The 24,885-nt window shown below is 38.1% G+C and overlaps 1 protein-coding gene across 2 annotated transcripts in view; it reads left to right on the forward strand.

Annotated features, from left to right (window-relative positions):
* Positions 1–24,885, forward strand: part of ZC3H12C (zinc finger CCCH-type containing 12C) — a 75,733-nt gene that overhangs the window by 30,185 nt on the left and 20,663 nt on the right. For both annotated transcript variants that reach the window (XM_047752457.1, XM_047752455.1), the window contains exon 2: positions 9,072–9,823. In XM_047752457.1, the coding sequence (XP_047608413.1) occupies positions 9,144–9,823 (680 nt within the window). In that variant the 5' untranslated portion in view covers positions 9,072–9,143. The remainder of the gene's footprint in view (positions 1–9,071; positions 9,824–24,885) is intronic.

The following is a 24,885-nucleotide window of genomic DNA, read 5'->3' on the forward strand; positions in this document are numbered from 1 at the left end:
GTGAAGGGACAGTTGTTTGAGCATCTGTGACTTCACTTTTGCTATTCCTTCACCTTAAGTGAAGTGGGAAGTCGGAGGACAGGCTAGAGGAGCCCCAGTGGTAGAAAGTCTTGAAAGCAAAGCATAGACGTGATCTACTGCTGAGATTTTTTTTTTTTTTAAGCCTAAGAGTGGTGTCATTGAAAATTACTTTGTAGGGATATACTTAGGGGATATTCAAGGAAGGAGATAAGTTAAGAAACAAAAGTAATCTAAGCCCAAGGAAATGAAATAGAGAAAAGCTCTCATGCCCGTCTGATCTACTAAATATAGTAGCACTCAGAGGTTAGTGATAGATTTTGACCCATTTATTTACACCGTGTGTATAAATTCAGTTTTTTGAGGTTGGTGTTTCCCCTCTGCGCCTCAAAAATAAAAGGGTTTTTGGTTAAAATTTTAATCTTCTGGGACAATTGGGAAATTCTGACTTAATACTCTTCTGCAGTGTTATTGTTAGGATGGAAAGAGACTGTAGATTGAAGGCGAACAAATCCATATTAGGAGAAAGGTACCAGGAAGGCAGCTTGCTTCACTGCTGACACAGAGAATTGATAGCAGCATCCAAACCCACATGTGTCACATTAATACCTCAGCAGATAGTTGAACTTTCAAATGGTAGAAAGGCCCTTGGCATTGACTGATTTGGGTATTACTTCTAAAGCCACACCGTCTCGTTTTCTTCTGTCATAACTGTGCCCTGTGCTCCATCACTAATGGCAGGGACCCAGACAGCCCTGTACAACTGCATTTTCTCTGCAGTGGGAAGTGGACCAGAGCCATGTGACTAAGAACGGCAGGCAAGGGCCTCTTTTCACCTACAGATGTTTTAATGTGCTTAACGTTATCCAATACTAGCAACCAAGATAGTCTAAATACCACAGCGGGATCTGATTAGCTTTTTCAGATCACTGCCTTTATTTGCTGTTTGCCAAAAAGCTTAATCCAGTGCTAGGGATCAGGCTTCCCACTGAGCTCTTGGGTAGTTTTCTCTCCTTCTTTGTGTTCACAGTGGCAGGAATTAGTGAGAAGATTCCTCCTCCTCCTGAATTAAAGCCATAAAGTAGTAACTATAGTAGCAAAGGGGTAAAGAGAAGAAAGCAAGCCTGAGAGAGAGACTGTCTATTCATCCTAAAGAGTGTCCTTTTGATATACAAAAGGGAAAAAGGTTTAATGTAAATTCATAAATATTGACCTCAGTATCTTTAGTCAGCACATAGCTTAATCTTTAATAGGTTTTAGCTGTAACTGTTCTGCATGAATATATGTTTTTCATTTTAATCTCATTTCATCAAACTCAGTTTTCCTAGAAGTACATGTACTAACCATATTAGTGGTCTTGACTTACCGTCCTTATTTTTTTCAGAGTTGATACCTTTTTTACTCAAGAAGTATTTTTTTCAAAAAAGTACTGCCACACCACCAAAAAAGAAAAAAAAATAAATTCTAACTTTCTTGATTTTTATGATATCCATATAGTTACCCAAGACATAAAATCTGAGCTCTGTGTATATTGGAAATGCTTTATCTTGATCTTTAATAGGCTTGTGAAATTAGAGACCTTGGGCTTAACTGTTGCAAAAACATTACTGTAACCCTTGGCAGAAAAATAGTTCTTGCTTTAGAAATTAGTTTGGCCCATTCAGAACCTAATAATTGCATTTAACTTAAAAAATATTTTCCAATTTAAAATTTTTCTAATATTTTAATGATACAGATTTTCCTCTCATTTTGTGGAGATCTTATTTACATTTACATTTGAGTGGGCACAATAAGGACATGGCCAAGAGTCCCAACCAATATTAACTATTTTCCAAGTACTCACAGATGGTCCTGACTGAGTAGCCTCTGTATTTGTGTGTGAGAAGAGGGACTGATTTAGATTGTTTGGGGTACTCTAGCCAAATATTATACCTTTAGAGTTCATGATGGTATAATGGGAAACCCTAGGCTTTGCACAAATCAGCTTCTATCAGGAAATTGTATTTTAAGAGCTCCTTTTTTGCCTTTACTCTTTTAATTTGCACTGGAATGAAGAGGGGTTATGTGTGTGTGCTCTACATTATGCAAGTAGGTAGTATAACAGCTCTAGATTTCCTTTTTTTAGATTTCCTCTTTCTTTAGTAGAGAAATATTTTCACACCACCTAATGGTGTTTAAATTTTGATTTTTTTTTTTTTTTTTTGGTTTTTAGGGCCACACCTACAGCATATGGAGGTTCCCAGACCAGAGGTCCAATCGGAGCTGCAGCTGCTGGCCTACACCACAGCTACAGCAACGCCAGATCCAAGCCATGTCTGCCACCTACACCACAGCTCATGGCAAACCAGATCCTTAACCCACTGAGCAAGGCCAAGGATCGAACCTGCGTCCTCATGGACATTAGTCAGATTCATTTCGACTGAGCCACTGCGGGAACACCCATGTTTAAATTTTGATTGAATTTTTTCATAATCAGAGGCCACTCAATATAATTTATGTAGCTCTTGAAAGCATATAGCATTATAAATACTGCAGTCTGGAACTTTGAAATAAGTCGAGGATAGCAACCTTTCACACTGAGGGGCTAATTTTTTATGTAATTTATATCCTTGAAAAATACTGCATTGTTTCTTCTTTGTAAAGTTATCTTGTTCCTGAACTGAAATTTGAGTATTATATCTTACAAATTTTATGAAATTCAAATACTTTAAACAGGTAAATCACCATGTTGTATATTAAAACATAATGAAAGATTTTGCTTTTATTTAATTACATGGTTAACTAGCGTTCATAATAAAATAATTTTACACTGCCCTCTGATGTACATATGGTGGGTTGTTCAATGATTTTTAGGTTTAGGTTAAATCGTTTTGTCAAATAGTTTAGATGACTCCATTGGCACAAAGTTGGACTAGTTTTATCTTACTACACTGTACTTTTAATGAACTTTTAACAATCATTTGTTTATAAACTCTTCACTCTTTTTCTTTTGCATTCCTATTTTCATCTTTTTTTTCATTTTATTGTCTTGCAACAAATCAACCAGTACTTACAAATATTTTAGATTTCCCAGTGTTTCCAGGGAAGTTGGTTTTACTGTAACCTCTGTCTCATTTCACCAGAAACTCATTTAGAAAAAAAAAGGGATTGCTGCTGTCGTTAATTGCTGCTTTGACACACCTCATTTTCATTATTTCTCAGGAACAGAAAGCTTAATAGACTAGAGTATAGCCTCAACTTTTTGGAAACATGCAACTTTTACTACTTTTAAATATAATTGGTTTCTTTGTTTCATGCATTAAAAACAAGAGGAAAAGCTGGTCTGCCCAAGCCAGGTGTTTCTTGTTGGCAGCCCGCTCCCTAATGACTCTGCTCTCAAAGAGCAGCTGCCTACTAGTCCGCTTTGTATGGCCTATTGTTGCTGCACACCCCTCCCTCATACACATGCCGCCCGGGGCCGACCGACCGGAGAATGACATCAACTTGCTTATCTTAGAAACCTGCGAACCTGACGCAGGGTGCTGAGGTTGGCTTGCATCTGCCTGGCCAACTAATTGTGAGCTTTCTGGCCTATGATTGGCTGTTGCTCCACTCAGTAATAGGTTAAGCAAAGACATTGCCATTCCATCTGTTCCCCCATTCATTGTTCTTCTTGCCTGCCTGGAAGTCTGCAGCTAAAATTGTGTTAAGGAGTTACTGCTGAAGCTGCTACAGAAACCAATGTCTTTGTATTTTCCTGAGAACGTGAGTATATGTGCTACTTAATGCCTCGGAAGTTAAACTTTGCTAAATATTCAGAATATTAATTTGAACTCTGTGAAGGATAGAGTGCACCTCAGATGAAAGCCTACAAATTGTTATGTAGTGCCAAAATACCAGAAAATTAAATTCTTTCTGTAAAGTATGTCTGTGAAGCAGATTTTTTACATTTTTATATTCTGGAGTTATGCAAATAATTACTGACAGCTTCATGAACATTTGCAAGGCATTAGCCATGACATTTAATCATTTGTACTTACAGACAAGTTATCACATGTTCTGATATTTTGATAAACAGTGGATTGAGATTTTATCTTCTTGCCAACATTCTTAGGTTTCTTAAGGTGTCACTGTCAGACCTAGATGCTGTAAGTAAGGTGCTGATAGTAAGATTTGATAGATTTTTTTCCATTGTCTTAAAAATCTAGTTTGGGGAGATGGGTTGGTATAGGTAGATGTTTCAAACAGCTTGTTTTAGTTATGATGATGAAGCATCCAGTTGCTTTGTCAGCAGTTTTGAGTACTCATTATAGTTTCCAAATTTCTTCTCTCCCACCCCCTTTTTTTCCCCCTTGCATTAGTTTCAGCTATTAGATTGAAGACGTCACTTGGAGAACTATTGCTTTCAAGAGCTCTGTAATGGGGAAGGGAGGAGGAGACAAAGACTTTCATCTATCAGTTGGGAGGGAAAGAAAGAGCATAAAGGGTTAAAAAGAGGTTTTCATTTCTACCACATGCCCTATTGTGTGAACATATGCATACGTCTATTGAAAGTTTTCAGAAGATGGGCAGGCCACCAGTTGCTGGTCTCCTGCAGTTCCAGTAGACATCTGTTGCCCCAGAGCATTAACCAATCTGTTCAAAGGGACATCCTTCCTTTGTTAGCTAGAGGGATGCAGACAACAGCACTCCCTGAAATACAATGGTAATTAAATACACAGAGACTACAGCAGTAGGCATTCATTACATATTCATTATTTTATTTTCATTGTTCTCATACTATTACCCTTTGGATAATAACCAGAACCCACTCTATGGCTGTGTAACTTGACATTACAAACAAACACATTGATTAAGCAAGTTTATGGTCTAAAACCCTTGATAAATATGACGTTCTTTAGAAGATTAAAAAAAATTACTTGATTTGAGATTTAGGATTCTGTAAGTTATCTAATGAAAACTTTCAGGAAAATCTCAGGGAATGGGGGAATGTTTATGTATGTAACAAATTTCCAGCAAATAGCCATTATATCATAAATTTTCTTTCAGCTCGTATAAAGCTTCTTTTTGGCATTTAAAATCATTACCATCACTTTACCATCTACAAAATTTAGCATGTAAATTTAGTTCTTCAGCATTTACTATTATTTGATTTTTAAGTCATTAGGCTTTCAGCAAGAAAAATTGTTTTAGTTTCCAATACAAAATCTGAGGGAAATCTTTAGGTTTATAAGTGTAGAAATTTGTTTTCTAAGTAAATAAATAAGTTTGCCTAGTACCTTTTGTGTTCATGAATATAGTATGTAAAGGCTAATTATAATGGATCCCTGATATAGAGCCTAAAAATTAGGCCATATGTCTTGGAGGTTTTTTTTGATAACTACGGGAGTAGAAACACTGACCTATTTTGTGTATGAAACTTTATGTTGCTTCTTTATGAAGTGAAGAAAATTACCCTTAATAATTAATAGCGGATGAATTTAAAGATGACATATATTTGCATTTGAGTAAATGGCAAGACTTAAAAGTCTAATAAATGGTTTAAAAGTTCAGGAGAAAAGTTTTTTCTCACTTACATGTAGGGAATTTTGCAATGTGATTGGAGTCTTTGCTATTTTTCTCAAAATTACATTGATGACTTTTAAGGCACTGAACAAAAATAAAGTTCATATATCATTCTTTGTTCTAAGATTTCTTATAATAATTCTTTCTAAGTTTTACACATTACATTAAGTAGTACTGCAGCCTATGAAAATATTTTTGTCAGTTTTTGAATCTTAAGACTAGCATTTACTTTTCTATTGAATGATTTCAAAATATTGCCAAATTCTATTTTTTTTTTAGTGGCAAATTAATTCAGGGGAATCTTTTACTGATTACAAGTGGATAAAGAAACATTTTAGAGATTCAAGTTTTAAAAACCAAATCTTTACCAGTTGGGTAATAAAAATAAGTTATTTCAAATTTTTATTATGTAATGGAGAAAATATATGTAGCTTACATGCCTGGTAATTGAATTAATTTGTCCTTATATGTATATTTCATATTTAGTCTGTTGGTTTATAGGAACTAAAAATTATTTAACTGCTTGTTTAGTACAAGATGACATTGGGTAACTTACCTTGAAGTAACCAATGAAATCTGAAAATGAAGAGAGGCCTTTCAATGTGGAAAAAAAAGTTCAACCAGAATATTTTGAAAGTGACTTTGCCTAACAAAATTAGGTGTAAAATTTTTTAAGGTAGTGTAGATGAAACTTACCCTTATAAATGTTAATATTAAAAATCATGTTAGCTTACTTGAAAACATTTTAAGTAATACATATAAATTATATGAATTATCACAAGTTAAAGGTGTGTGGTATTCATTAAAACCATTTGAATACAAATGAGTTTTATCTTGTTTAATATTATAAAAAGCAAACAACTGATAATCCCATTTTCTCCCTATTTAATCATTATAGCCATATAATAAAATTATATATCAGAACAGGTTTACATGGTGTCACCAACACTTTTTTTTATATTAGACTAAAAATGATAAAGAAATAAGTTTTTAGGTTGGATAATTTTCAGTTTATAAACTTTATAGTATTCAGTTTTGCTTCTTTGAAAAAAATGTGAAAATTAAGAATAATTCAGCTAAGTTTTAAACATAACATTTCATGCTAATGTTCACCAGTGGCTGTATTTTTCATGAAGTATTCATCTTAGTTAAAACAGCCCAAAAGAAAAACACTACAGCTCAATATTAAAATAATATTTCCTAGTTCAATTCAGGGATTTGGTCAGTGAGTCATTATCTATAAGAATTATCTCACAACAGCACTTATGCAAAACCCAAACTTTTCAGGGGAGATCAAAAATGTTGCCCATTAAATACACTTCCTGCAGTCAGAGCAGATTGTGGGGTTTACAGAACAATGATGTCGGAGCTTCCAGATTGGTTTGGCAGCTGCATTGTTCTTGGAGGGTAAACCAGACGCACTTAAGTCCCAGTCTCTTTTATAGGCTTTTGTTCATACCAAATTATTCTTTCACTGTGCTAGCATTCATGATGGCACGTTAAAAGAGTGCCGCTTAGCAACCAGCTCTGGTTGCCAGGCAGCCCAGCTTCCAATAGGTTTTCCTTGTTTAAGATACTTTTGGTGGGAGCTCTACGAAGGCCACAGTGCAGATTTTTCTTTATAACTGTATCCCTTTATTAGGATGCTGTTGTGATTTGTTACTTGCATTATGGTGTCAGTATATTACAGTAGTTAATAAATCACTGAGTGTAAAGATTTGCTTTCAAAATCCCTTCCTTTAATTCTAAATAATTGGGCTCAGGCATATCCATATTAATAGAAAAAACTGAAATGGATACAGCTTTATAGTAAAGCAGATGGATATAGAGGTCCTCTAAGGAATATTGCTATTTATTACTGGTGCGATCAGGAGCCAGAAAAGTGTGACGTTTCTTTAAAACTAACGAATGCCGTATTGGCAGAACAATGATATTAACGTTATCTGTCTTCTCAAGGGATAAAACCTGAAGAAACTCCTGTAGAAGTGTGTAGGAGTTCTACACTGAAGGAATTTTAAGTGTATTGTTATCAAGCTAGAGATTCTGTGTTCTCTTCTCTAGTATTTACCATCGTTAATGTAATTTATCTCATTATGTAGAAATGCTTCGCTCTCTAATAAGTTCGCCAGATGCATTCAAATGTTTGACTTCTTAGAAAATCACTTCGCATTTTCTCTTAACATTTATATAATGGCTCCTTTCTAGTGTAAATAAGATGTTGAAGAGCTGTAGAATAAAATGTTTTTCCAATTTTCTTTTTTTAGGTTATTTAAATAGGTGTTTTATGACAGTCTCATATTCAGCCACCACCAGCTTACTAATATTATCCATGGATAGAACACTGGAATTGCCTTAATAAGTAAAGTACTGATGTGTATCTAGCCCTTACAATGTAGCAAAAAGAGAAAATAATTTTATTTTTGCTAACCTGTTCTTGGTAGAGAAGTAACAGCTATCCCCAGTAGACTATAAGGAAAATAATAAGACAGCAAAAGCATTTTAAAGAGTAAAAGCATTCCTGGTAGGGAAAGTAGAGAAGACGACTTTTTAACCGGATGCCAGATGCCAGTTAGCACATTATCTAATAGAATGCAGAAATATTTTCTGCCATAGAATTCAAGAAATTAAGATAACATTTATTCAGTGTACTTACTTGTTTGCTGCTAATTTTGTGTGGAATATTTCATTTCTATACTTTCTATAAATGTGTACAGAGTAAAAGCTTTTCCCCTGAGGTGAGGTAGACTGCAGTGTCCCTGGCACTTAATAAGGGCAGCACAGAATGGAGAGTGGCGCTCTGTTCCTCTTTCAACAGTCACAAAATAGAGGTGACCAGGGCAAAACTATTCATTTCTAAAGTGGAATATAATTCACTTTGTGATTGGCTAGTTCCTTGTTGGCTATTGTAGAATATGTCCTCTTTCTTCATGGCACCTAAATTATTTTTGCAAGTCTTTAGATTGTTTCAAGTGTGGCCCAGATTAATAGTAACCATTAAGTTATAATAGGTTAATGTTTTTCTTTCCACCTGGCTTCCTCTTTAAAAGAATTTTGTATATTTTTATGAGTTCTTTTAGAGAAAATGTACATAACCTGTCATAGCATATCTCAAATGTGCTTTTTAAAATAATATTCTGCGTGTCACTCTAGAAACATAGGCCTTTCTAACTGTGGGAAAATTTTCTTCAAGACGTCAAGATTGAGGAGCATCATGATAAAGCATATTGGGGAAAGCATGGGTTTGGAGTCAGACAAAACTGAGTAAAAAAATCCATTTCTCTTCTCATTTACTGTGTTGTGTTGGAGAGAATAATTGGCCTAATTCCTCACTTTGTCAAGTGAAAAACAGAGCCTGATACTATCTTGGACTTGTGTTATGAGGACTGAGAGGGTGTCGACAAAATACAGAGGTGGTGTTCAATCATTGGGTAAATCTCTCCCAGCGTCTTTATTGAAACAGACATGAACCAGTAAAAATGAAATTCTAAATATCCTACATTTTTCTCTAGGAATACGGGGTGCTTTGCATTCAAGAGTACAGAAAACACAGCAAAGTGGAGTCACGTACACGCAAGAGCTTCATGGGCTTGAAGGATCATCTGGGGCATGACCTAGGCCACCTTTATGTGGAGAGCACTGACCCACACTTAAGTACATCTGTACCTTGGTCAATGGTAGAAAAACCAACAATGGATAAAGTTAATTCTGAGAAGGAAGAAAAAGAGGTGTCTGAGGAGAATGCGAGCTCCGGTGACTCTGAAGAAAGCACAAATTCTGATAATGAGTCAGAACAATTGAGCAGCATTTCAGTAGAGCCATGTTTATTAACCAAGACTCACAGACAACTGCGCAGGTCTCCCTGTTTAGAGCCTCACTTACTCAAACACAGTGATATTTTGCAAGACTTTAAACCTGAGGAGTCCCAGACGACCACCAAGGAAATGAAGAAACCCCCCAATGTGGTGCGAGAATACCAAACGAAACTGGAGTTTGCACTTAAGTTAGGTTATTCTGAAGAACAGGTTCAGCTTGTGCTAAACAAACTTGGTACCGATGCTTTAATCAATGATATTTTGGGAGAACTTGTCAAACTTGGAAATAAAAGTGACGCGGAACAAACTGTCAGTACAATGAACAGTATAATTCGGGAAGCGTCTTCCCTGGAATCCCAGCGGTCAGAATCTCCAATGCAGGAGATTGTAACAGATGACGGGGAAAATCTGAGACCCATAGTTATTGATGGCAGCAATGTGGCAATGAGGTAGGTGGGGAAATCTTCACTAGATTTATTTCTAATTTAATTTTGTGCCTGTTTCTCTTCTAACAGTCAATAGTGAAGGCTGTTCTGTGTCCCGGCATTAGCTTTCCTATTTCTGATCCTTGGTTAGAAATCTCTTTTCTAATCTCTTGGTTCTCTCTCTACTTCTGGGGCAGTCAGCCATACTCATCTCATTTGTCCCTAAATAAAGAGCTCCTTTTCCCCAGATATGTCTCTTTTTTATCTCACCTGGGTAAAATTACTTTGGTATAAAGATTAGCATATGTTTCCAGTCCAAAGTTAAACAGTTTTTGTTTGTTTTGTTTTTTAGGCTGTACCTGAGGCATATGGAAGTTCCCAGGCTAGGGGTCCAATCAGAGCTGCAGCTGCCAGTCTACACCAACCCACAGCAGTGCGGGATCTGAGCCGAGTCTATGACCTACATCACGGCAACACCGGATCCTTAACCCACTGACCCGCAACCTCCCAGGTACTAGTCAAGTTCGTTTCTACTGTGCCACAACGGGTACTTCTTAAACATTAGTTTTAATTAAAAAACTTGAGTATGATCATATGCAATAATTTTGAAATCTAGTGAGATTAATGACCTATTTCTACACGAAGCAAAATAACCACAGGGAAAAATCCCAATTCTTTTACAAAATTGTTTTTATTGATTTGGGAATAAATCAAAGCCATAATTTCAGGTGTCTTCTGTTCCATTTAAGAAAAGTAATTAAAATATTTTTTTAGGAACTGGGGGAAAGAAACAAAAGCAAAACTTCCATTGATGGTTTAAAACATAAAGTGCATTATAATTCAATTAGCATATAGTTAATTGCCCACAATCTTCAGAATACTGTGGGAATACAAAGAAGCAAAGGCATCAGTTCTTCTCTCTGAAAGCCTAAAATTTCATATATTGATTCTCAAGGTGATCTAAGGATAACTGCCAAAGAATTATCTGGGAAACTTGTTCTAACAAGTGTACATTCTAGAGCAGGGCTGTCCAATGGCAATATAATGTGAGGCACATGTATCATTTAAAATTTTCTGGTACCTACATTAAAAAATTAAAAAAAAAAAAACAAAAAACAAGTGAGGAGCTCCTGCTGTGGCTCAATGAGATCGACAGTGTCTTGGGAGCACTGGGAGGCAGGGTCTATGCCCAGCCTGGCACAGTGGGTTAAGGATCCAGAGTATCTTAATATGTGTTCAATAAAAGAAATTGTTAGTGAAATATTTTTGCAGTATTTCTTTCATACTAAGTTTTAAAATTGGGTGTGTTACCCTTATAGTACATCTCAGTTCAAACCAGTCATACTGCAAGTACAACATGCTGGACAGTGTGGTTCTAGAGACCTACCAGGTCCACACACAGACATACCACATGCACACAGAGAGCTCCCAAGTCCAAACACAGATCTGCCAAGTTGAAATGTAGCACAGGCATCTCCTTTTGTAACAAATACCCCCACCAATGATGCATACTGAAGTTCGAGAACCACCGTTTTTGGTAGGTGATAGCAAATATTTCTTCATAGAATATGAAAAGGGCCAACTGGGGAGTTCCCGTCATGCAGAAACAAATCTGACTAGTATCCATAAAGACACAGGTTCGATCCCAGGCCTTGTTCGGTGGGTTAAGGATCTGGCGTTGCTGTGGCTGTGGTGTAGGCCAGTGGCTGTAGCTCCGATTCAACCCCTAGCCTGGGAACCTCCATATGCTGCAAGTGCTGCCCTAAAAAGACCACAAAAGAAAAGAAAAGAAAAAGGACCAATTTGTAATCCTCAAAATAATGCTGCCTCCACCTGAAAGGTTTATCTTTTTTTTAAAGCAAGTGAGATGGTATTTAAGTTACTTGCCCAAGGTAAAACATAATTCAAACCCAAATATGTCTGACTTCAGAGTCTAAAGACTTCATCATATAATGAAAGGTAAGAAACAAGTTGAAAAGATTCAAGCCAGCTCTTCCAAGGCCTTGAATGCTAAACTGGAGAATTTAAACTTGGTTCTAATGCAAAGGTAACTGAAGATTTTCGAGGAGGGACATGTCAGGAGTAGAGTTGTGCCTTGAATGAGAATCCGGCTGTGATGTTATAGGAGGTAGGAGATCAATTTGAATGCAAACAAATCCTTCAGTAAAATAACCTCTCTGTGGTCCAGTCTTTCCCAAACTTGGCCTTGAAATGATTTTTTTTTCTTCTAAGAATCCAGAACTAGTGAACAATTACCTTTAGCAGAGTGATAACATGCAAAGCCAAAACACTGTGGAATCACCAGGTGAGAGAATAACGAAGGAAGGAAATACGTCCTGGAGAAACAGCTTCAACCATAGCCACATACCAAAAGCATCCGAGGGGTTCTTTAAAATACATCTTAACAGGGCTCATTTCTCAGAGAATCTGATACGTGGGTTATGGTTGAGCCCAAATAGCTGTATGGTATTTTTTAAGTGCCAGGGTATTTCTGATGTATAATCCTAGTTGATAATCTTTCAATGTAAAAAGTATGGACATCTATAGATTGGAAGGTTAGAAGAAACTAATGATCCAGGGAAAGAGTAGTGTGAAAAACACCAGTCTTTGAAAAAAGCTTATTGCTAGAAAAGCCAGTAGACACACAAATGCTGTCAACTCAAGGAAGAGGAGGCTTTAAGGGGAGAATATTCTGTGGGTAGGACCGAAAAAAGATCAGAGGGCACAGAAGTCCTTGTCCTCTAGAGTGCCATGTGGCATTCAAGAAAGAAACCCAGTTATAAGATGTCAAGAAACAAAGTAGAGCTAGACCCTTATCCTGGAAAGTTGACAGAGGAAGGGAAGGCAGTGGAGAAGAAGAGGTAGGAAAGGATTTTTAGTTTTGTGTTCAAGAATGGAGCTGTAAAAGCTGAGAGGCTGGAACCAGAGTCTCCACAGCAGAAATAATATGAGAGTTTAATTTTGGAGGCAATGTTCTGAAGGAAGAGACAAGAAAGATACCAGTGGAGAATTTGGCACTGGAGGTAAATACATTTGGGGTAGGCAGAAGTAGACCTTGGAGGGAAAAACAGCAGGAGATTTATAAAACTTAGAGCTCATAGAAATGAATTTTTAAATGGACATCAGTGGACCAACTTACACGATAGAAACTGAGTTCCCAGTGTCAATGAAAAGTGCTTGGATAATTGAGAATTTGCATAACACTCTGAACTTTTACTTATCCCACATGATGAGATACAAAAATAAATGACATAATTAAGGCATTTCAAACAATCTCTTACGTTAAATTATTGAAAACAAACTTCTACCCCCCACACTATTTTGGTCCCACCCATTTCTCGCTACAAAGTAGGGACAGTGCAGATTTGATTTTTCCCTGCATCATCTATTTTAATCTGACACATAAACTGAGATGCCTCAGACGTTTCAGGAGAGGACAGGTGGGCAGAAAATTTTTATTATAGCAGCACTTTACTGTCAGTCATAATGAAATGTTGTACCATGTCCATAACTTTGAAAGTGTCAGAACTCATGAAAATTTTACATTCTGCTATTCATGAAATCTACAAAGTACAAAAGTCATTTAGAAATACTTTTCTAGGGAGTTCCTGTTGTGGCTCAGTGGATTCCAAACCCAACTAGTATCCCTGAGAATGCAGGTTTGATCCCTGTCCATGCCCAGTGGGTTAAGGATCTAGCGTTGCCATGAGCTATAGTGCAGGTCACAGACGGGGCTCAGATCCCAAGTTGCTGTGGCTGTGGCATGGGCTGGCAGCTATAGCTCTGATTCGACCCCCTAGCCTGGGAACTTCCACATGCTCTTAAAAAAAAAAAGAAAGAAAAAAGCATATCTACTTTAGATTCAAAATTTTAATTTAACAGAAATGCAGAGATTTTACCCATTTCCTGTTCCATGGAAAACAACAATTATGTTTTTATATTTAAAATTAATGTCCTATTCTTGGTACTTTAGCAAATCTATTACATAATTTGTACACATCATCATAAATTATAATAAGTTGAGGGTGAGTTAAAAATTTAGTACTGTTTTATTTCCTGATTTCTTAGGCAGATATATTCCATATATAAGATGAATATATTTTAGTTTCTTTTAAATGCTAGCCATGGAACTAACTGAAATGATTCTTTAGATGTAAATTAAAAGTAGGAAGGAAAGCCATATTTATTAAAATTATGAAAATAGACTTAAAAAAATTAATTCTCTACATACTACCTTTGTGATTCTAAGTTGTTTAAATACTCCACTTGCAATTTTCAGAAATGCAAAAAGGGATACTCCAATCTTGCAAACTTGTTATTAGAATTAAAGATAATTAACACCAAGTACCTGGCATATAATAGGTGCTCAGTAAATTAGTTATTACATTAAAGAGCTAGATTCTATATTTTAATCTAGAATATAACAACTAATGTAATGAAAACTTAGTTGTTTCATTTTTTTTTATTCAACAAGTAATAACAATTTAGCAGTCCATCTTATTCTTATGACCTATAGATATATTTTAATTCTTCAAGTCTATATCATCAGTTGTTTTCAATGATTTCTACAGTTTTGTAAAGAAGACTTGGACTGTCAGATCTGAGTGAGTCCACAATTGCCCAGGGACAAGTCTTACAACTGTAATATACAGCATAGGTCCCCAGTCTGCAGGGATCCTGTGTTGCGTTGCAGGGAGCATGCTTCTGCTTACAGCTTATTAATATCTTCTTTTTTTTTTGTCTTTTTTGTTGTTGTTGTTGTTGTTGCTATTTCTTGGGCCGCTCCCGCGGCATATGGATGTTCCCAGGCTAGGGGTTGAATCGGAGCTGTAGCCACCGGCCTACACCAGAGCCACAGCAACGCGGGATCCGTGCCGCGTCTGCAACCTACACCACAGCTCACGGCAACGCCGGATTGTTAACCCACTGAGCAAGGGCAGGGACCGAACCCGCAACCTCATGGTTCCTAGTCAGATTCGTTAACCACTGTGCCACGACGGGAACTCCCAATATCTTCTTAAAAATTGTGCCACAGTGATAGAAGTTCTGGGCATATTTGTTGAATAAACAGTTAACCCCAAATTGACACATACCTAAATCATAGTCTAGCATAATTTGTGATCACAATTTCATTGCGAGATACAGGAACACAGAAGACAGAAATATTCAAAAATAGAAAAGAGAGTAAACTTAGTTTAGAGAAAGCCTTCAACTTCTGCATAAAGGTTCTTGGTTTCTGAAATATGAAACAGAATGTAATGTATATTTACTGGAACTGGACTAACAAATACTGGCAAAAAGCTGCAGTTAATTTTAATTCTTAAAAAAGCAAAAACCTCTCAGTAATGTAGCTAATTGGTCATTCAGCAAATTCGCCTCTTTTCTTAATAGGTCAGATACTTGATAATATAGATATAACATGAAATGTATACTCTAGAAATAAAGCATAAGTAATATTTATCATGTTTCTGAAATGAAATTCTCATAATATTGTGATTCTTTTTTATTTCCTCCAAGTAACTTAACAATTCTTCAAAACATTAGACCCCATTGTGGGAGTTCCTGTCGTGGCACAGTGGGAAAAAATCAGACTAGTAACTATGAGGTTGTAGGTTCAATCCCTGGCCTAGCTCAGTGGGTAAAGGATCCCGGCATTGCTGTGAGCTGTGGTGTGGGTTATAGACTCAGCTTGTATCCTGCATTGCTGTGATGTAGGCCGGCAGCTGTAGCTCCGATTCATCCCCTAGCCTCAGGGATGCAGCAAGTTCGGCCCTAAAAAGCCAAAAAAATAAACAGAAAACCCATTAGACCCCATTAAACCTGAGGTAGCTCAGTATGGAATATAGAATTAGTCTCTATCCACAGGTATCCAATAGTTTAAATTCATTTTTCCTTAAGCAAGTCCAGTGTTTTAATTTACCTGTGATTTTAGGTCTGGATGACTTGATTTCTTCAGTATGTTTCCATGACATAGTCACCTGACTTCATTAAAATTTTATCTCCATATTCTACTTCAGCTTCTGAAAATATATGAAGTAAGAGTGGTGAACGCTGAAGTCATTTTCTTAAAGTCTCAACAGAAATCAGAGCCAGAATATGAACAGAAAAATGCCCAAGATGTGATAACTTTAATTTATACCAAGAATAGTGGGAGTTCCTTGGTGGCCCATCAGTTAAGAAATCGGCATTGTCATAGCAGTGACTTAGGTTTGATCCCTGGCCCAGGAACGTCCACCTGCCCGTGGGCATGGCCAAAAACAAGAATAGTAAGCAAGGCCTCAATGATTATAAAATACAAGTAGAATTTAGCAGCTTGTGTAAGAGGGATTTATTTATATAGATTAATCATTTTAAAGACACAAGGCTATATGGACTTGAGAACTCCAGTCAGTGTGAAATTGAATGCTGAAAGCCATCTTGCCTGGGCTCTGAAACTTGCCTTCTGTCGTTTTGTGGGTTTGCTGTCCTGCTGCCTATTTACTATTTTAGTACAGACTTGGACACCGACTCCTCAAGTGTTTTGAGTAGACTACCGGTGTGAGACTACAGCTTGCCAGAGTTCACTCAAATTTAGTTTTGGCTCTCAACAAAAATGTGTCAAAATTAGGTGTGGTGGACCTGCATGGTCCAGTACAGTGACCACTGGCCACTGTGGCTGTTGAGCTCTTGAAATCTGTCTCCAAATTGCGGTTTTCTGTATATATAAAATAAGTTTCAGATTTTTAAAACTTCATGGAAAAATACGTGTATTATATCAGCAACTTTTTATGCTGATTATGTGTTAGAATGATAGTTTTTGGGTTAAATAGTTCACTAAAATTAACTTCACTTGCATTTTACATTTTCAAATGTGCTATCCTAGGTCATTTAAAATTATGTATGTGGTTTATATTATACTTCTATTGGATATCTGTTCAGCGAAATGTTTTTTAAGTCCCAGCTGTAGTAGAGGCTTAACATTAATTGAAGGACAGCTTAATTTCCCTCTAGATGAGTCCTGTAGGTACTAACAGGTTAATTGGTTGGGTCCCAGTTCTCTTACTCTCTTAAAGAAAATCCTTAGAGGGAGTTCCCATCATGGCTCAGCAGGTTAAGAACCCAACTAGTCTCCATGAGGATGCAGGTTCAATCCCTGGCTTCACTCAGTGGGTTAAGGATCTGGCATTGCCACGAGCTATGGTGTAGGTCTAAGATGGGGCTCGTATCTGGTGTTGCTGTCATTGTGGTATAGGCCTCAGCTGCAGCTCTGATTCATCCCTGGCCTGGGAACTTCCCTATGCTGCAGGTGCAGCTGTAAAAAGAAAAAAAAAAAAAAAGAAAGAAAGAAAGAGAGGAAGAGAAAATCCTTAGATACTATGAAAAGAATCAGATAATCAGAACTAGTTTTTTTTCGGTACCTAAATTATATCAGTGTGGAGTCTGGCCAAGACAGATACTAGCTATACTCTACAGCATCTCTCCATAACCCTAAGTATATACTTCTACTTGTCATCAATCATGAAGTTTATCTTTTTTGGCCCCACCCATGGCATATGTAAGTTCCCAGGCCCGGGATGGAACCCATGCCTAGCAGCGACCCCAGCCAGTGCAATGACAATGCTGGATCCTAAACCTGCTGTACGACAAAGGAAGTCCAATCATGAATTTTAACAGATGAATGGTCAGTAAGCTTCCCTGTTATTTCAAATGTTCTTATTTAAACCTTAACCTAGGATGGGACATTCCCATCATGGCTAGTGGTTAACAAACCCAGTGAGGTTGTGGGTTCATTTGCTGGCCTTGCTCAGTGGGTTAAGCATTCAGTGTTGCTGTCAGCTGTGGTGTAGGTCGCAGATGAGGCTCGGATCTGGTGTTGCTGTGGCTCTGGTGTAGGCCGGCAGCTGTAGCTCGGATTAGACCCCTAGCCCGGGAACCTCCATATGCCGCAGGTGCAGCCCCCTAAAAAAAGCGGGGAAAAAAATAAATAACCTTTTCCTAGGAAATAGCAACATTAGTATTCCTATTACACATGAATAAAGTTCATAATGAATTTAACTAGTTTTACCAATTATAAGAAATAGGAAATGTTACCCAATTATAAGAAATAGGAGGAGACAGGATTAAGACGGCAGAATAGAAGGACTGGAGCTCAACTTCTCTCCTAAAAACAAAATTACAACCAAATGCTGAGCAATCTTCGACCAAATGGACCGGAAACTTTTAAAAAGATATCCTACTCCAGAAGAAATAGGAAAAAGTGATTCAGGTCCATGTTTTCCACTTCTGTTAATATTGAAGACATATTTACATCTACTTAACATCTCCTTAGATATGTTCTCTTCATTGTGTTTAGACTAATGACCCACTTGGATCTAGATTAGCTCAGTGTGTTTCCTGTTATTAATTTTGGCTTCAAATTATGGACCTTATAAGGTTAGGAAATCTTTCTCCTTTCCTTTTTCCTTACCCTTTTCCACTCTGTAAACTCTCTTGGCCACACTGCCACTGTGTCCGTACCAGGAGGGTAATAGCTATTTCATGTTAAGATAGCCACTGTAATTTTGATGCTGAAATTTTCCTTGTCCCAAATCAAGATTTTTCAGACTTTTAATTTCTTTCAAATCGATACAACAATCCTTCTAATCTTGCAAGGAAGCCTGGTATTTAAAACAAACAAAAGCACAGAATTTGAATTGGAGGATTTAGGTGGGGGCTGTGTTCCCCAATTAAAAATCCCCTTTCTTGCTCCCTAGAAGGGCCTCTGAGCCACTCGGTGGGATTTATTTGAAACACAACTTGATAAACATTGCTTAAGTTATCTGTAACAAGGGAACATAAATTTAGTTTTCTGTCCACAAGGTTTAGGATCGAAGTGGTCTTGGTGCAGTAGGGAAGACATCAGAGATTAAAAGCTGAGTAGCTATAAAAGTGCCAGAATAGGCATAAAGCAATCATTATGAGCCTTCAATAGAAAAGAAAAAGTTCTAGATGCCCATGAGTCAGCACACAGGATTCATTATAGGTTCTCAAATACAATATGAAATTTAGTTAGGCTACAATGATGGGAAGTAAAATATCCCCTTCTATTTTGAAGAGGATATCCAGGAGTTCCCTTGTGGCTCAGTAAGTTAAGGATCTGGCTTTGTCACTGCAGTATCTCAGGTTGGTGCTATGGTGCAGGTTTGATCCCTGGTCCAGGAACTTCCACATGCCACAAGTGCAGCCAAAAAAAAAAAAAAAGATGCTCTCCAGCTGCACTCCCTCCCTGCCTAAGGAACACAGAATAGGCGTAACCATCATCAAACATCAGAAAGGCATTTGTGTTTAAAAGTGTCCTTTAAACTTAAAGTCTGTTTTCATCTATCCAACATGGTTATGTACAGTCAGGCCTAAGAATTGAAAAAATAAAATCATCCACTACTTGAAGAGCACCTAGGTTTATTAATAATTTAGTGTTTAATAAATATTTTTTATTATTATATTTATATAATTAACTGTATCTAAATTTGAAGAACTTTGGCACTGGAGATTCAAATATGGTTTTCCAGTTTAAAAGGATACTTTTAACTCATATTTTTCATTGTAGGCACTTCACTAACAAACTTGTATCCTTATCACTATATATGTAGCTTGATATACTGACCCATTAAAGTCACAAGTTTTGTAATCATACTTGAATCTTCCAGTGAAGGGTATAGCAACCTTGTGGGTCAAGTTTTGGGCTTCAATAAAAGATGATATAGAGAAGGTTATTTTAAAAAAAGCAGTGAGTTGGTATTTTGAGTCCCCTAATTACCTTGATCTCTTTTTGGTTTCTTTTAAAAATTAAAACTGTTTAGTGCTCTCCACACATCAAACACATTGATCTAAAAAGCACATTTTACTATCAGTGGTGAGATTAAAACTATTAAAGATTTAATGGTTTCATTTTCATTCCAAAGTAGGCTTTTTTCCATTTTCTAAAAATTAGAACCAAAGGGCCATAAGAAAGTGAAGGAACTCACACTTGTTGAAGCCTTCTGTGCGCCATGTGCTTGGCTGGGTGCTCTGTGGGTGGTACCTTGTTCAGTTCTCATAACCCTGTAACCTTGGTGGGATTATCTCCATTTTAAATAGGAGAAACTTGCCAAGGTCACACAGAGAGGTACCAAAGAAAATACTTAAATTCATGGCTGATTCTAGACACTGTTTTATTTTTATTGTTTTGGCATATTCATGAATAGCCACCTCTATTTAGCAGTAGTATTAGTAGTATTATTACTATTATATGATTAGTAGCGCTAATTTAATATTAGTAGTCCTAAAAATGCCACTCGAGGTGTGATTTTTACAGTTAGTTTTTAGATGACTTATGGGAAAACTTTTAAGAATGACTTTCCTGGGGAGTTCCTTCGTGGCGCAGCAGAAATGAATCCAACTAGGAGCCATGAGGTTGTGGGTTCGATCCCTGGCCTTGCTCAGTGGGTTAAGGATCTGGGCGTTGCCGTGAGCTGTGGTGTAGGTCAAAGGTGCGGCTTGGATCTGGTTTGGCTGTGGTGTAGGCTGGCAGCTATAGCTCCGATTCAACCCCTAGCCTGGGAATCTCCACGTGCCACAGGGTGCGGCCCTAAAAAGCAAAAAAAAAGAATGGCTTTCCTTTGATCTTATAAAGGATATACTTACTACATTCATTTTAGAAAATAAGAAAATAAAAATTACTTATGATTTCCAAGGTTCTTTGCAAGAATCAGAAGTAATATATTAATTCAAAGCAATTGCTCCAACTAGAGCAAAATCAAATTTGAGGAAATAAAAGAAAATTGGTGAAAGACTCCTTATTTCTTCCTGTTTTTTTCAATGCCATGAAAAGAATTGAAAAGAATTAAAAAGAAGTGGTCCTCTTTGATAGATGCCTTCATTCCCTTTTTAGGTTTCTCCAGTTTTTTCAGTTGCTCCCTGTGTCTACCATGGGAAGATAACAGTTATGGTTCTAAAATGACCCTTCCGGTCCCGTGGTTAACCTAGTTAATGATACATATATTTATATATAACTATGTATGTGTTATATATAAATATGTATATTATTTGTATATAAAATATATAATTTATATATAATATATGTAATGTACATACATAGCTATGATATGTATATATTTATATATAATACATGAAATTATATTTCCTAGATAAGGTACATGGAATGATTCACCCATTTTCCTGCTCGTCTCGGTCCTGTATTGAGGCAAACTACACTAAACTATATGGCCCCCTGAATTTTTCTCTGCATTACAAAATTGCCTTTATAATTTATTACCCATCACAGGTGTCTAATTTAATGGCACATAATAAGCAAGTGTGTTTCAGAGCTCTCTAGTGGAGAGAGTATATGGTGTAGCGAACATCATCTTAGTTTGAGTGCTTATGGAATTGCCCTTCTGTCAAAGACAGAAAAGTAGAATTGAGGGGCTTTTCAAATATGTCGTCGTATATATGAATAAATGAAAGTGAGATCAAGTAAATTTATGGAATAATGAAAAGTTATGATAGCACAAGTCTTATGAAGAAAATGTTTGTCAAGATAATTTGTATTCATTTTAGCTTCCCTTGGTTTCCAGTTTGTAGTTCACTAGAAGTTGCCTATGTCTGAAAACTCTGTGTGTGGGAGCCCCTGGATAGAAGTAATGGGACATGGGTTACCCCAGTCCAGACCTGTGTAGCCCTTTTCACAGCTTGGTCTGCAAATTAATTTCATCTTATTGTCTAGGATAAGCTCTACAATGAACTACAGAAATCTGTCAGGGAAGTCGCAGTGACTGATAAACCAGCAGTTAGTTTCCTGTGTGGCAGGTTAATCGCCATTGATACTAGAAAACCTCCCATTCAAAATCTGGCCCATAGCACACAGACCTCTGCACATATTCACTCACTCAGGTGCCTCCTCTCCCAAGAGTTTTAAAAGTCCTCTACTTGAAGTATGGAATATGGTAGCCGTTGGTTTATACAGGAGGTCTCGTCCCATCAGTCTGTCCTATCTTATTTGCTCTTCGCCCCAGAAAAGTGTCTGCTCCCTTTTGTGATGGTCCATACGCCAGTTAGAAAAGAATTTCCAGACTGAGTGGGGCAAAGAGAAAGACGAGTTTGTTGAGACAAGAAGCGCTGCCAGCACAGCGGGTTGACTTCCTGATGATCAGGAAAAGCTGACCCCCAGTGCACCTTTGTCTATTTTTGTAGCCCAGGAACAAAGAAGAGAGGAGAGGTCTTAGGGTACATTTGCTGATTGGTTGGGAACGAATATTTTCCCATGGGGCAGGGAGAGGAACAGGCCAACCCCTTTCCTTCTTTGGGGCGGGAGCGGAGCCGGCCAGGCTGCCCAGGAGGAACTCAAGAGCTTTGTAACAATTGCAGTGGAGCCATGAGGGTCTGGTAATTTTTATCTCGGCAACATTAACATCCTGAGACTCTATGAGTTTATCTCATTGGAGAGGCCTTGGAGTCCCACACCTTTGTGAATAACTCAAACTAGGCACATGGCCCTGAAATCTCAAATTTCTTTTTGTCTTCACTTTTCTCCATTTCCCCCCCAAACTAGATTACTGTGGCCAGTACCTGGGAAGCGATCCTTTGTGGTACAGACACCTTTTCTCTTTCTTGTGCTTGAATTCCAGCAACAAGGCTACCACAAGAGCAGAGGGGATTAAGGGTATATTCTGATCCACCCCTGAATCATCCCCATTAATTTGGAAAATGCCCCGGTGAACCACCGATGGCTATCACTAGGGCACTCAGGCAGCGGCAGTGCTGCAGCTTCTCCCAGGCTGTCTTCTGCACAAAGACTTCGGAGTGCACCCTCGGCAGCGCATCACAGTGGGTGTCCAAGGCCTGAGGGGTAGCCTGGGTTGTTGGAGAAGGTGCCTGAGGCCACCACACTCCCCTCGCCCCCATCCTGCCTGTCCCGTCAGCCAGGCAGGCTCATCCAAGACAACCCTCCAGCAGCCACCGGTATCCATCCTCACGCACAGGGCTGTAAACTGAAAACACGCAGGAGAAAACTTTGGCACATTTTCACATCTTTCCAAGGCACCGGAAGATAACTCTTAGGATGGATATCAGCTAGGGGAAGGGGCGTGGTACTCTTACTACATCTGATCCACCCAGTAGTACCGGATAATTTCTAGGAAGCATGAGTCCCTGGAGCTCCACACTAGGTTGATTGGTTTGTGTGGGCTGTAGTTTCAGGCTCATTTTGCTGTTCGGCAGCCTGACTCCTTTTGTTTGCCCTTCCTTCCAAGTTAGTGCTTATAGGTTATCTTGCCTTAATTCTAGACAGTCTCTTACTCAAATTCTCCGAGTCCTTTTTCCTTCCTCTGAGTCATGTCTGCTTCCCTGGCTGTGTTTTGCATATTGAGTGTAGGGGAATCTTGGAGGTGGCATGCACGCCAGAACATACAAGTCAGGCGGGCAGCTCTCCTCCTTCCAAAGGAAAGTTATGCCCAGATCCTGAAGCCCTTGGGAACCATCAGTCCAAGAGGTCATCCTCTCCTCCTTCTCAGCCCCAGATTGAAGCAGAGAAGGGCTGAGAAAGGTGCTTTCAGTTTGTTGATCTCTTCCTTCACTTTTTTTTTTTATTCATTCTTTTTGGGCTGTCCAGTTCACTCTTTCATTTATTTCCTGAGAGCCAGAGATACAATGATCTTTTTATTTTAAGTAGGGTTTTCCTAAAAATCTGTATAAATATACCAATCTGTCTACTTCAAATGAGCTTTCCTTTGGCCATTTGCAAAGCAGGACTTTTTTTTATAAGCATGCCCATTCCAAACAGGACAGAGTAAAATAAGCCTTTTAAGAAAGAGACCTGCTGGCAGGCTCCTTGGATTTTTTCTACATTAAAGCCAGGGTTGAATCACATGCAACCTTCAAGTATTATCCATTTTGCTCAATAGTAACTCAGAATTGGCAGTGAGAGTTTGGCATTTTCCCCGGGAACCCAATCCCACTGAGCCAAAGTAGTCAAAGGGACTACTTTTTTAGCAAACACTCAGGGTCTCCTACCTTCTCTTGAATCAAAGGTGGCCACAAATCTAACAATTTCACTGGACTCACTTGAGATACACCATCCTTATTGCCAAATTGTTGAAATAAGAAGGAAATTGAGGCCCAAAGGAGCATGCCAATTCACAAATAGAGAGTTAGCTATTTTTACTACTGAGAAGAAAAAAAAAAAAAAAAACTCCATGCCTGCAGATATAGCCCATAAGTGGCTACAGAAGTATAATGAATTTCCTTCTTTATTTATTTGGAATTAAAGCCACAGTTTGTAAACATCATCCTCCTTTTTTTTTTTTTTTTTTTGGCTGTGCCCACAGCAAACAAATTCCCGGGCAAGGGATCAAACCCACACCACAGCTGTAATCAGAGCCACAGCACTGGATCCTTAACCCACTGGGCCACCAGGGACCTCTTCATCCTACTTTTTTAGTAAACACTCAACAGTTAATTTGCACCCATAGCTACATTGAGCTACTCTGACATCCTTTTTTTTCTTTTGTTCCTGATTTTTTTCATCAGGCCTGCTCTGTTGTTATAATTCTTTATCAGAGCTTCCTATAGTTACCTCTTATATCATAACCAGCACATGTGATTACTCACATCCTTCAACACGCCTCAGCCAGGTTAGGTCAAATTCAGTCTCCCCAGCCTCTCCCAGTCTGTGGAAGTCCCACCTGCAGTTTGGAGCCTCCTGGTAGTTGTCTGCTCAGGCTTTCACTGTTACCAGGGGTGATTCTGGGTCTTGGCACAGGCAGGGGTTTCCTAGTTAGCATTCATTTCTTTGGCCTAATGAGGAGAAGATTGGCTGGGAAAGTCTTGGAGATGTGGGAACCTACCCCACAGAGGAGAAGACGTTAGCCACCCCCAGGGTGATCTAAACCTGCGCCAACTGCTAATGCTTCAAATCTGTTTTCAGCTTACCGTGGGGTTTTACCATACCTGGATGTGACATTACTATGTTTGAGAGAAAACATGCCTTCTACTCCATGAAGTATTGCCAAATTGCTCTCCTGAATAGTCACACCGGTTTACACTCCCACCTGTGATGTATGAGTTCCTGCTTTCACACATCCTTGGCAACA

The sequence above is a fragment of the Phacochoerus africanus genome, chromosome 11 (assembly GCF_016906955.1).
Source record: "Phacochoerus africanus isolate WHEZ1 chromosome 11, ROS_Pafr_v1, whole genome shotgun sequence".
In the NCBI taxonomy this organism is placed as follows: domain Eukaryota; kingdom Metazoa; phylum Chordata; class Mammalia; order Artiodactyla; family Suidae; genus Phacochoerus; species Phacochoerus africanus.